General features: G+C 43.5%; 1 protein-coding gene across 2 annotated transcripts in view; it reads right to left on the bottom strand.

Annotated features, from left to right (window-relative positions):
- The window catches only part of COL1A2 (collagen type I alpha 2 chain), a 38,063-nt gene extending 29,794 nt beyond the window's left edge, over positions 1-8,269 (bottom strand). The window contains exons 1-6 of one of the 2 annotated variants that reach the window (XM_057370650.1): positions 8,052-8,269; positions 5,922-5,932; positions 5,281-5,298; positions 4,562-4,597; positions 2,820-2,903; positions 1,463-1,519 (exon numbers count right to left, since the gene is read on the bottom strand). In XM_057370650.1, coding sequence (XP_057226633.1) covers positions 1,463-1,519; positions 2,820-2,903; positions 4,562-4,597; positions 5,281-5,298; positions 5,922-5,932; positions 8,052-8,121 — 276 coding nt within the window. In that variant the 5' untranslated portion in view covers positions 8,122-8,269. Of the gene's footprint in view, positions 1-1,462; positions 1,520-2,819; positions 2,904-4,561; positions 4,598-5,280; positions 5,404-5,921; positions 5,933-8,051 lie in introns of those variants that run through there. The other variant, XM_057370649.1, reaches the window with a different exon arrangement.
- Positions 8,270-13,695: the final 5,426 nt, after the last annotated feature.

Raw genomic sequence — 13,695 nt, 5'->3', positions numbered from 1 at the left:
ATAATGACCTACTTCTATTTAAATATTTCATTGTTTTCTGGTTTTGATTAAATTCTCTTAATTTCACTGGTAAAATAAGTCACTAATATACTATCCTTGATATTATTTAGAATTTACATACATCTGGAAAACATAGGGTGAAAAAATCACTTCTAAAAAGGAAATTTCCATAGATTACTGCTCTCTCTTAACWGCTGTCCTAAGGTTTACTAAGCAAGCAAACAATTGTGAACTGAAATTTAACTTGGACTTCTATAGTCCAAAGAGTGATTTAGGAGTTGTTTCAACAGAAACAGAAATAATTATGTTTTAAATTGGTTTTAAAACTTACTTGGAAACTATTTTAGATTTTCTCATAGCAAGATTAAAATCATATGCCAACTTTTCARTAGCTTATGTAGCTTTCCCATAAGACTGAATACCTTGTATTAAGAGGAATAAATGCATATAAATTACAGGCATTTACTTATGGAAGTTAAAGAAATGYTGTGGATATGAAAATATGCAGTGATTCTAGGAAAAAAGAACTGTTTCTAGACAACCTGAATCATATGTGCTGCATAAACCCTGTGAATTTCTTCACAACTTATATTCCATAGCTATTTTTCCCTTCCCGATCTTTTACATATTCTTTGCAAAACTTCAAACTTACTAACAGGTAGATTCTACTCTGTYACTGTCAAATGAACCTAACTGACTCAAAAATTGGAACTTAGAAATTGTGACACCTCAAATATATCCTCATCTACATTTTCTGATTAATCATCAGACACTGAGAGCAGCACTTGATTAAAGGTACTCCTGTTTTCCTATATTTCGTAACTAAATGGATGGCAGGGTATTTCCCAAAATCTGTTTAATATTAGAGTATTTTTAGAAGTGGAGACAAGAACTCGACCCAGAATAATCCTGGTCAGCCTTCATCCTGCTGCTCACCCACCAGATGCAGTGCCTGTGAAATCAGTGTGTGTGGTGAATTTAACCCATATTCTGCTATCCATGTACACTGAAAATATTTGTTATCATAAGGAAGAGCTAGAAATTCATGTGGAGTGTCAATATACTCCTTAAATTACATTTGCATAGTGAGCTATAAAGAGTCCTCAGAAAAGCCTTACAGTACCTACTACTAACATTCAGTTATCAAGAACCAAACTTGGTGGCCAATTTCCAAAAAAAAACCTGTGCCATCCAAGAATATCAAAAAGAGTTGTACAGCCACGGAGGAAAAAAATCACCAGCTGATAACATACAGACCCAAGMCAGTATTTCAAGTCCTCAGACTATTTAAAACACTTCACATCATCCTAAATTTAAAGACCGGTTTACAGTCTGAGTCAATATATGATCAAACSACTAAATTTAACACCATTTTTTTCATTAATACAGCTGAATTAGRATCAAAGGGAAATCCTAAACACATTATTCATGAGAGCTATCAAGTGCTATGTCATATACCTACCATGGGTCCCGGKCCAAAATCTGCTGCTTTCGATGGATCATATTGAGCAGCGAAGTTCTGTAGGCAATAAAAAAGTTTGAATCAAAACATTAAATTTTTTACCTTAAAAAGTATTTTTAATCAACATTCTACATCTAAATGTCATCTGATTTGTTATATTCGCTATCGGGTTTGTTAAAGCAGCATACATACAACTCAGTAAACATAGCCCTATTATAAGTACATTTCTATTCAATTGTTTCCAAAAAGACTTGATTTTACCAGGAAGGCCCTTTCAAACCTAAATATCTCTGCAGAAGTGATAGAGAGGCATTGCAGTAGTGTGAACTGAAAATTTGGAATGTAAGCTCAGTGCTCGTTTAAAACTGAAAACTTTGTGTAAACCCTCAAATAATTCTGCCTGATTTCCAATGAGGGAAGTTAAGCAAAGCACTGAAAAAATATGCATAAGTAAAATTCATGTACCAGCCCTGACTGACTATTGCATGAGGTGGGCCCTTCAGCTTCAGAAATATCTGAGGAGCATGCAGCCTCAGAAGCATTGCAATGGATTTTTGGTATTTTATCAAAATGGAAAAAGGTTCTTCACATCACAATTAAGTCCCCTTTTCCTTGCTTGTTTGTTTTATTAGCATATTAAAGTAAGAAAAAATAATGAAAGCAGTTTGATATTTGCAAATAGGAAAATAAACTATTATTATCTACATTGAAGGCAAAAGAGTATTCTTCCATGCAGAAGGATTTAGTAAAGTTGATCAATAAAACAGTCTATGTCTTCATGCTCCCTGTGCAAACTGCTTGACTAATGTCAAGCAAAGAGTTAAATCCAGCATTTGSCAGAAAACACATGATGGACACTTGTACCCAAAGCAACAGTCCGTTCACAGTTCTGTAGTGTAAATACAGATAAAAAATTCTAAAGGAAGATACTCTAAAATTCTACAGAACTTTAAAATGATTTTTAGCTTTAGTTTTCTTCAGCTTATTCCAATACAGTTGCTGTCTCTTGAATACAAATGCAAAGGTTTCTTTTCCCCATCTACTTAACAGTACTGTTTCACTTAGTTGATTCCTAACCCATACACATTATTGCTGTGTAAATTTAATGCTAAATAAGAGGGTTTATTTGCTCTTCTTCACAAATCTCTGTTGAATACAGAATCCAAATTTTCCATGGAATATATATACTCCAAGGAGAGTTTCATTGGAACCGGGAGCATTAATTCCTTATGGCTCACAAGAGAACGTTTCTTCCACTCTTCAATTCAACAACAGTRTTTTCCAGCAGATATAAATTCAATCTCAGCCACAAAGCACAGCTTATGAGTTCTGGTAATAGAATGTTTGGATGCCTTACTCCGCCAAGACCTGGAGGACCAGGGGGCCCTGGAGGACCTGGTAGACCATCTTCACCATCTCTGCCTGGTGGACCTGGTGGACCCTAGAGTTAAAACGAGAATTACACAGTGRAAATTAGAAGTGGCTGAAGAAATCTCTGCTGTGGTAACTTCACTAACAACTAGGTGCACACAGGACACCCTAAAGCAGTGTTGTACATGCAATTTCAATAAATATTTAACTGGAGAAAATAAGCATAGTCTGATTTTATGTTACCTTGCTACACCTTAYATCAGATACATACTGGAGCTTCATATTTGAGAAGATTTATGGCAGTAATATTGGATTTATGCTACCAAAACATAATCTCCAAGCTGGGAAGTTTCAACTTAAGTGACAAAGTTTGAACCTATGAACCCCAAGTGACCCATGTGGACCCACACAGCCTGGCAGATCCTGTTAATGAGAGCCTAAAATCTGACAAAATGAGGATTAGAAAACGTCAGCCRTACTGACATGAGTTAACATGGAGCCAGAGTAAGTCCAACACCAATTTTTAATCAGTAAAGACTATTTGCTGGTACAACTGTAAATCAAATTACAATACAGCATTGCTCTTCTACAGATTTTTTTTTATACTGTCTCTCTGCTACCACTGTTAGAACTTCTTTTACAACAGCTTGAAATTACCTGTGTTTAATCCATTTGTCCTTACATTCTTTCATCCTCAGTACACAAAGTTGGCCAAGTTTTGCCATTGTGGCAATGGATGTGAGGCATTTAATTTGTKGAGTGTTTTGGACTCAGTTCAGTACCAAATGAAATCCATAATAAATGGATTTCTAGAGGAGCAAAATTAGGCTTGTTGCCTTCAGAACAAAGAACGTATCTCATTTCATTAAACAAATTTAGTTAGTGTCAGCCTAAAGCATATACACAGCTGACCATATAGATACAGTCTTCCTAATAGTTTCCACTATATTTGTCAGCATACTATGATCTCAGAAATCTTCAAGAACTCCCTCATCAATACTGTGTATATCCAGAAGATACAAAAAAAGACACATAACTGCATACTACCCAGATAAGTACATGAATTTTAGAATACTGTTTTCCAAAAAGCAACAAAGAATACCATTTTYCGAAGCAAACCAGAAAAGCAGATACCAGCAATATGAATGAACCTTTCAATTAAATTATTCAACTGTCATTATTTATGGTTACTTTTACAGTAGAGCCTTTAGCAGTACAACATCCACTTTGACTAACAGAAGGGAGATAACAAATGCCCAGCTGCCAAGAAGGGAGCTTTTCCAAAGCATCTTTGGAGGCACAGATAATGAACGGTTTTCAAAACTGACTTAGTCTATTCAGGTTTTATGTAGAGGGCTTATCCATGTACCACATTGTTCAARGATTACATCTTTATGTGTCAACTTTTCCCTCTGCATTTCTATGCATTATTTCCACCGTTGGCAGCTGGAAAAACATTTTTCAAATCATCTCTTGGAGAGCTGGGCTGCTCTATGATCTCAATCACGTCTGCTTAGGTACAATGACCATAATTAAGGCTGATGAAGTATCAGGGCAGAATTTGGTACATAGGTAACTCGGTTTCTTTTTTTAATGAAATTTTACATGCAAGCCTCTACAGGTCCCTTCATTTAATCTCATAGCAATGCTTAAACTTAGCTTTTCCCTACTAATCTTGCAACCACTACTGTTCAAATATCACAAAGAAACATCAATGTAATTCCTTACCCTTTCTCCCTGTGGCCCTTTGTCTCCTCTAGGGCCCTGCGGAAGAAAATAAAACTTAATGAGTTACCATGGAAGTTTTCCAGGACAACACAGGAAAACAGATACATTAAGAATAATTAGTGTACATTAAAAAGGAAAAGAAGGCTGCACATACAGCTCCAATAGCTATTTTCCACAGAGAGCATATTTTTTTCCATAATAATCTACTGGAAATAGATTAGCCACTGCCACTACTATGTGAATTAAAAGTGCCACTGCACAAACTCCAGAAGTACTTGCAAAATTGATTTTTGTTTCTACTGAATAACTAGTTCTAATTAAACAGTAGTGTCTTTTRGAAATAATACAGAATCTGTTTAGCCATTTAGACGTGTACGGATATTGCTGTATTATTCAATCCACATAAATATTTCCAAAGGAACTCTGTTTGAATACAAATAGTACTTTGATGCCCTTTAGTTCTTGATAGCCTTAGTTCTGCTCATACGTAAAGTACCTCTAATTCAGTATTTCAATTTACCCTGATGTTAGGATRCTGCACTGGTTGTTCCTTCCTTTTTACTACTTATTCAGCTCAGCACTACTGCTATTTTCAGAGAACACTGAAAATAATCAATGTAGTCAGTTTACCTTTCATYCAATATTCAACAGAATATTAATCTGCTGAAGACTACATGATATCTTCTTCATTTCCACAAAAGAAAAATAAAAATGCTTACCTTCCGCCCTGCAGGTGCCTGAAAAAAATAAAGAAGATAATTTTTTAAAAAATGGTTAAAATTTCTTCCAGTATTTGAAACTAAAATAATGCATAAACTTAGACTCATCTTCTTACATAACTATACTTTTTCTCAGTACATTATATTTAAGTATGCCCTATGATTTCAAATTACTTTGAAGGCTAGGAATTTATATATAGCAAAGATGCATGTAACTCTATTAAAATATTCTGTTGAAAACTGACAATTTAATAGCTATTACAGTCTAAAATATTGGAATTAAAAAAAAAAAAATCACACCTGAGCTCTTTCATAATCCTACTGCGCAATGAAATGTAGACTGTAAAACTGGCATTAAAGTAGAGTCATCTGTATTCCAAGCTGCCAGGTRCAACACCCAAACCCCACTGTTCCGTTACTTTCTCTTCATGGTCTCTACACCTATGAAGGCAGTCTCTTAAAAAGGCCGTCCCACTTGTGAAATTGGGGTGGGTACCTTTCCAGGAAGTGCCTTCAGGATTCAATCACCACTTTTCCATGACCATCTTGGGAATGAATGTTAGAAAATAATACTGCCTCGAGAAGAGAAACCTAGTCTGTTAATTGGAGTTTTAATATTAGATTAAAAAAAATATACTGACCTCACTCACATCTGCAAAAAGGAAAAGAAAAAAAAAAAAGAGACAATTAGAGAGGGATTCAGATATTTTAAGAATTTTGCATTTTAAACTTGCTCTTAATTAAAAACTAATTTTGCTGATTTAAATAGCAAAAAGCTATTTTAAAAAATTTCTTAATGCAATATACATTTTCTTAATGGAATGTCCTACTTTTAAGATAATTATCTTAGACTGGAAAGACTCATGGGTGAAATTGCCATGTATTTTAAATTCAAAACAGACTTGCTAATGAAATTAAAACAAATAACATGGCTAATACAGTGAAAAGGCAGATATCTATAAGCCTGCTCTAAATATTTTTAAACATACGTCCATAGAAAAAAACCCACAGCGATGTATTTTCATGTATGTGTTCATACAAGATATTGATAAATCCAGACAGACTGACACATGTGAAGATATTAAATTCTAGGAGTAACCTGAAATTTTGTGATAAATGGTCCAACCCCACTTTTTATGGGAAATGTGGTTGTAGCCAAACATCCCTATTTCCACAATTTCCTCTAAGACTGTGTAGCAGGGAACAGTTTGAAGCTATTAAACACCAGATTGCAAATAACTATCTCTGCATGTTATGTACTGTTAAGTGTAAACCCTTTTTTTTCATTAGATGGAGATACAAGTTTTCTGAGTTTCTTAATTTAAAGGAATTAAAAATCTATTTTGGCTTAAACTCACCATAGTAAAAAAGTCTCACATTTCACTTGAATGCCAGCAATTTAACATTACCACTAACTAACAGRCTGTTGGATGTTTTTCCACAACGTTTCATTTTGGCAGTGTATGATCATTCTAAATTCGGGTGATTCGTGCACTCCAGTAAAAGGTAACAGCTCTGAAKTGCTGAAAGCACTGGAATATCTCGTAGACACCGATTGCCTGTGCTAACCCAACATAAAACTGAAGCAAATCCTGCCCCCAGGTGACGGTGATAACGGCGACGCCTTTGCGAAGGCGCTGGTGCCGCGTGTCACCGGGCTTGGGGGCATGTCCCCAGAATGTCCCTCCGGAACGGCCCCTCCGCGGGCCCCCGGACCACGGCCACCGCGGGGACCCCGCCCCGGCGAGTGSGACCCGGGGGCACCTTCCCGGGGCACCCAGCGCCAGGAGCGGGTAGCGCACAGCTGCTCCCCTCACCTCCCGCCCTAGAACGCGGACAAACCCTTGGTTAAAACCACAGGGGGCTCGGGGGGTCTCCAGAGGGCGCTGCCCTGCAGAAGGGCTCCGCTTGGTCCCAGCCGAGTGGAGAGGCGCGTTTCCTTCCCTTCCCATCGCAGTGTGTGGGGGTGTTGGTGGGTGTGTGTTTGCGCGCTTCGCTCACTGCGATGAGGGGGCACTAAATCCTCATCCAGCGAGAGGCCGAGAGCTGCACTGCAGCCTCGGGGACCCGCGTTCCCTTTTCGCAGCGGAGCGGAGCACTGTTCCTGCCCTGCCTCCCTCCTGTCCCGCACGGTCCTCCCCTCCCCGGTGTCCCCGGGCGGGCTCAGCGTTTGGGAGCGCCCCGGGGCCGCGGCAGCTCCGCCCGCAGCGCTGGCTCGGAGCTCCGAGCCGCCCGCAGGGGGCGCGCCCGCGCGCGGAGCGGGGAGCGGGTCCCGCTCGGAGCCCCTCGGAGGGAGGAAAGGGATGAGCCGCTGCCCTCCCGCTCCTCCGAGCTCCCTGATTCGGAAAGCGAGCCTCAAGTCCCACAATAGTGCAGCCTGGGTTCTTCCACTCGCCGCAAGCACTCTCTTCCCAGCCTGTATCTGTATCTCCTCTCAGCATCTGCGCTGGAGATGGGGTTTGAGTCCTCCTCCAGGTACAAGCCCTTCTGGAGGGAAGTTGTCCCTTTTTTTTCCTCTTTTTTATTTTTTTTCCCTTTTACGTAGAGAGGGATCTCGTTGGCCATTTGCCATCTTTTTTTCTCAGGGAAAGAATCTAGATTCTGATCTGGGACAGAGGTGGCAGTTTATGAGCTGGTTTTTATCGCTTTGGAAGCGGCAACTCCCCGCAGACTGCCGTGCGTGGGGCGGGCGTCGGGACAGAGCACAGAGCGCAGAGCCGGACAGACACCCCTGCCACCACCCCTGCCACAAACAAGCGGAAAGCACTTACGTTGGCCTGTTGCTAGGTATGAAGTTACTGCGAGCAGCAACCAAATCCGTGTATCCACAAAGCTGAGCATGTCTAGTTGCAAGACATGCAGACTCCTTGTGGTGCCGAGTCGGTTGGTTAGCTATCGCCTGTGGGACGCAGGCATACAGTCTCGAGGAGTAACTCCAACCKTAGCAGAAACCTGCTGCCCGGGATGCTAAATTAACCCAGCCCCGGTCCGCCCTACTTATACCGCAGGAGGGTCCCGGCGCCGCCCAGGCYGTCACGTGCCCCGCGTCCCCAGCCCTCCGCAGCAGCCTTGGCAGCGGGAGAGGCGGGGGGGCGGCGACGCTAAATTGGTTCCATGCTTTGAGGACGTGGACACTGAGGCTTTCGGAAGGAAAATCTGACTCGTCGTCTCTTTTTTTTTCTTTTTCTTTTTTTTTTTTTTTTTTTTTTCCTCAGCCGTCCCACGCCCCTCTCGCCCCGTTTTTCTGGGAGGGCGGCCGGGAGCCTCGCCGGGCAGCCGGCTGGCAGCGCCTCGACGGCGTTCAAAGCGGGAGCTGTCCAGGACCTGCGGCGCCTCCCGCCCCGCGGGGAAGTGGCCGGGGGAGCTGGCAGGAGGCTGGATCCCAGCTCAACCTCTCTCCGCAGTCCCACAGCAACCCACGGCAAAAGGCGACACGCTGTCCCCATCCCCGGACCCTCTAGCACGACCCCCCTAGCACGACCCCTCCAGCACGGTCATTCCGGTCCCGCGCCCCTGGCGTTTCCCCGGGACAGCGAGTGCCGGGGACACCGACAGCCCCTCAGCCCGCTTGCAGCGGAGCCCGTTCGTATCCCGGCGGTTCTCTGTTCCCGGGGAAGCACCTCCGGCCAGGGCGCGGGCAGAGCCCTGCCARTCTCCTGTCCCGGCTTCGCGGCCGCTCGGGCAGTGTGTGTGTGCGAAGGCAGCCCGGGATGCCCCGCWCCCGCCGCCCCGAGCGCTCCCCGCCTCCCGGCCCGCTGAACGGGACWCTCCGGGCGCCGGGAGGAGGATGGGCACTCCCGGCAGCTCCCCTTCGCGACGGCCACCCGCCCACCCAGCTGAGGGAAAGCTGGCGGGGTAGTTTGCCACGTCTGCCCGTCAGACGGCTTCTCCCTTGGCGGGGGAGGGGGCCCGGGTGGGTGTGAGAGGATCTGCCCGCGCTGCGCCCCTGAGGGCTGGGAGCGCCGGGCCGTCCCTCGCGGCGGGCAGCGCCGCCCCATCGYTCCTCTGTCTCGGGGCCCGGGTCGGGGCTGCAGTCACTTGGGGTCGCCCATCGCGGTCCCCGCGGCTGCGRGGAGCTGACGTGGTGCCTCCGGCCAGGCCAAGCGGCAGCCGCGGCCAGCCCGCCTCCCCGCCCAGGGGTTCCTCCAAGGCCGCCCCCTCCCAGGCCCCCTCCGCCCGCCGAAGGGAGTCCCGAAAGCAAATGGAARCCCCGCCTCAGGGTGGGGGGACCTCTCCGGGGCGGAAAAGGCAAGGAGGGCGCCCGTCCTCGTTCCCCTTGGCTCCTCCAGCCGCGGGTCGCCAAGCAGGCGGATCCTGCCCAGGCACACCAGCGAGCAGCCTCAGCCTCCGGGAGAGCCGCGGCGGAGGGCGCGGGAGGGCTCCGCACCGTCCCCTGACCATCCCGCACACAAAAGGGTCATCCCGCCCTCAGCCTGTCTTAGAGAGGTGCCTGGGGTGAATCCAGCCTCTCGTTATCAGCTGTCCTCGGGGGGACGTGTACAGAAAGCACGGGAAAGATTGGTCATGGATGTGCACCTGAGGAGGGACTCCACAGCGGTTGTGTCTCGGGGCACTCCCAGGATCGAAAGCAGCATCCCTGTGCCACACACCCACGAATGTCCGGGCGGGCAAGCCGTTCCCATCTGGACAGCATGTCTGAAGCCGCCTCCGTGGACGGGACAGTTCCTCGCTATCAAGAGTGCCGACGAAATGGAAAAGCATGCAGTTTGGATAGGAAAATCCACAGCATTAGGAAACGGTGATCCAACGAACTGTGTCTGACCACAAAATGGTAGCACAACAAATGATGTGATTGAAACATTGGAATAAAAGTATATRGTATAWACAGCACATGAGTATTCTCTCAGATTATCTTTCATGCAAATGGTATCAATTTAGACCAAGTAGGATTTTAAATTAACCTGGGCAATCAAGTTAACTACTTGAAAGTTTATACCAGCATAAACCTAAAGTAACTCAGTGAGCTTCAACAAGTGAAAATAGCAAGTCAATTAGACCCAAAACACTTTGGCTCAAGTCCAGCTGTTTCCTGATACTTTCAGTGAACAGTTCTGATTATTTCAAACTTGTTCCTTGAAATCAATTACTGAACTTTATACTCAGTTTTTCTTYGTTTTGACTCTGCTGCATCAGCAGAACTATTATTGACTGATTATAACARTAATTAGACACTTTTGAGGCAAATCTATTCTAATCACATGTGTATAAACCAATTTTATGCACATTTTCAATAAATGATGGCCCTTTTCTAATAATGAAATACTTGGAAGTTGCAAGGGTGCATGTATCCTGACCAAATCAAACTAAGCCACTCTTCCCATTCATYCTACCCATTAAGTTTCACACAGGAAGGACAAGCCCCCAGCCCAAAGAACCCTGCAAAGATGTGAATTTTCAATTACCATGTCTATCATAAAGCAGGTGACTGAGGAAGACATGGAGCCAACAGCTGAGCAACACACAAAAGCTGTTGGGATGAGACTCCTCAGGTGTCCAAACAGRTGAATTCTTGGTGCTCCAGCCATTTCAGGATTGGTGCATATRGATAGAAAAAGATGCAGAAGAATAATTCATCTCTTCCCATGTCAGTCCCTTTTCAGCAATCCAGCATGMTGAAAAATCCATAACTGAAGTTCTCCAGGACCAACAACTTTGACAGAACAATCTCAGATACATACCTGAGACTCCATGGGAACCTATGGAATCCTTGGCCGTTTTCTTCACTTTCAGTCATCTGTTGTGTYCATATTTTGAGGAAGGATGAGGAAGGAAAGATATGAATCTCTTTTCCCTCTACTATCTGCAGTAATTCAAGACACACCAAATGATTTTTGGGTAAGTTAAGTTGATCTTCCTGCAAAGTGTCTCGATCATACAGACACTGTCACAGTTTCTGTTGTGAAGTCAGGTTAYAGTGCTTATCTTATCTACCTAAACATGTAAAAATAATCTTAAAAACTTGGGGGAAAGAAAAAAGTAATTCCTCAAAAAGACAATGCCTAGAGACTTCTATAAAGTGAAGTCAGAAATACTTTTTCCATAAAATACAATTATTGCAAATGGTTGCTAATATGCAAATATCAATACTAGTACAGGGAGTTCTGAAGAAACWGAAGTAACATGAAAGCTTTTGGAGCCATCAGCATACCAGAATTGATTTGATCATCCAGTTTAAACGAATAAACATCTAAGAACTCTTTTTCCCTTTGGATTGCACCTGTTTAAAGAAACTATTTCACACTAAAGCCAGTAGTGCCTATGGCACAATGTAAATTGGAACTGATGATAATAAAAAATATCCCCTGTGAAATTTTCTCTTAGGCGAGGYTTTAAAAGAGAGTAGTTTCCAACTGATGTCAACCCAGATTTATTTATCATTATTTTGAAAAGTCATTAGAATACAGACCAAAAATTATGAAAACTGTAACTTTTTAATCCATTGAGAAGCATTTTTCCTGAATGTTKTTTCAAAGCTTACCTGCCAAGCACTGGGCCCTTGTCATAGAATCAGAGAATTATTTGAATTGGAAGCAACCTTACAGATCATCCAGTTCCAATTTCCTCGCTCTGGGCAGGGACACTTTCACTAGACCAGATTGGATGCCCAGCCTGATCTTGAACACTTCCAGCGATGGGGCATCCACGAYTTCTCCAGATTGTCATCTGTTCCAGTGCCACACCAACCTCACAGTAAAGAATATTTTCTCAGCATTAAATCTACACTTACTCTCCTTCAGTTTGAAGCCATTCCCTCTTTGTCCTGTTGTTACAAGACTATGTAAATGCTCTCTCCATCTTCTTGTGGGCTCCCTTCAGGTACTGGAAGGCCACATTCAGGTCACCCCAAAGTCTTCTCTTTTACAGGTTGAACAATCCTGAAACCCTTAGCCTTTCCTTATAGGAAAGGTGCTCCATTCCTCTAATCAGCTTGGTGGCCSTGCTCTGGGCTCACTCCAGTCAGTCCATGTCCTTCCTGTGCTGGGAATCCCAGAGCTGGATGCAGATGCTTGCACATCAAGGTGAGTGTAAGAGACTGTACGGAAGTCCCTCATCTGTCTCACGATCATCAAGATGGACCGAGACTGAACACCCAAAAACCCCAAGGGGGAAGGGGGATTTTTGCTCAAAGAAGTCCAGGCCAGATCACGGTGGGATGTCTGCCAAGTGCCGGTGCTCAGGCTGCTGAACAAGGTGTAAGCTATGGATGACTGCACTGTTCTTACTGCGATGGTGGAGGAGAACTGTGTGATTTGTGCCGTACACTTGACAAAACAATGGGCATTCCTTCCCCACCTCTTGGCCAATTTTCCCCTGCTTTGGAAACCCTTGGCTAGCTGCCRTAAGCTTTTGAATACCCATAGAAGATGAGATCACCCCAACGGACTTAGATGAATCCATGGAATCCGGACCTYSAGGACTTCRTCTGAGCTGTTGGTAGCTATAACCCCTCTTTCTCTCTCACTTTCCCTCTTTTMCTCCCTCTCACCCTCTTCTATCACATAAATCCAATAAAATTGCTCATGATTTTGAATACATACTTGSCCCCCGTTTCTTTTGCACTCTGAGATTCGGTTAACAAACCCTCACGACTTCTGCTTGGGTTGAGAGGATTGTAACAGTGGGATCTCATTAGAGTGCAGTATAGGGGCCAAACAATTATCCAGGCAAACAATTTAATATTGTCTGGCCAGCATCMTCCTACAAGGAAACACAGACAATGCTAGAATCTGAAGAAAGATCTGCACGTTTTTAGGCTGTCCCCAAACCTCACACACCAGGGTGGATAACTGGGTTTGGTGTGCTCTCAGATCCAAGTTCTCCTCCAGCTGATATGAATGGAAGAGYGACAGTGCTTGCTGTTGGTACAAATAGCTATTAATCTCTTTTCATCTGTTCCAACACAAACTTTCACACATTTTGTCAGAAAATGGATGCATGCCCAACCACACAGCAGTAATAGGTGAGCAACAAGGGTGCCTAAGGGAAGTAGTTTCCCAGTGGGGCTACTTTGAGTTCTGGGGCTGGTTCAGTGACATGGTTTGGCTTCAGTCTTCCTTTTGTAGTGTGCATAGATAGTCTGAGGGTCTCTATGTTTAAATGCAGCATTAAGCTGAACTTTGGATAGTTTTTGCTTGAAGTCTGCTATGTAGACATATCAGCTTCCTTAGAGCTATCTTTCATAGAAGGCTCAGATGGTTTTTTCTGGAGCCAAATCAATTTATCATGTTTAAATAAATTCAGGACACATAGACCTCTTTTCATGTTATTATCAACTCAATCTATTGCTCTGTGACGCTGAAAGTCATCCAATAAAATAATGAAATGCTAATTTACTTTATATCTGAAAGCTAATTTTAAAACTATTTTTAAGATCATTTGGACTTCACTTCTAAT

This window comes from Malurus melanocephalus, unplaced genomic scaffold, assembly GCF_030028575.1.
Source record: "Malurus melanocephalus ecotype Western Australia unplaced genomic scaffold, MMel_1.1 scaffold_130, whole genome shotgun sequence".
Taxonomy (NCBI): Eukaryota; Metazoa; Chordata; class Aves; order Passeriformes; family Maluridae; genus Malurus; species Malurus melanocephalus.
Note: the sequence above shows the minus strand (reverse complement) of the source record. Positions and strands in the feature narration are given on the sequence as shown.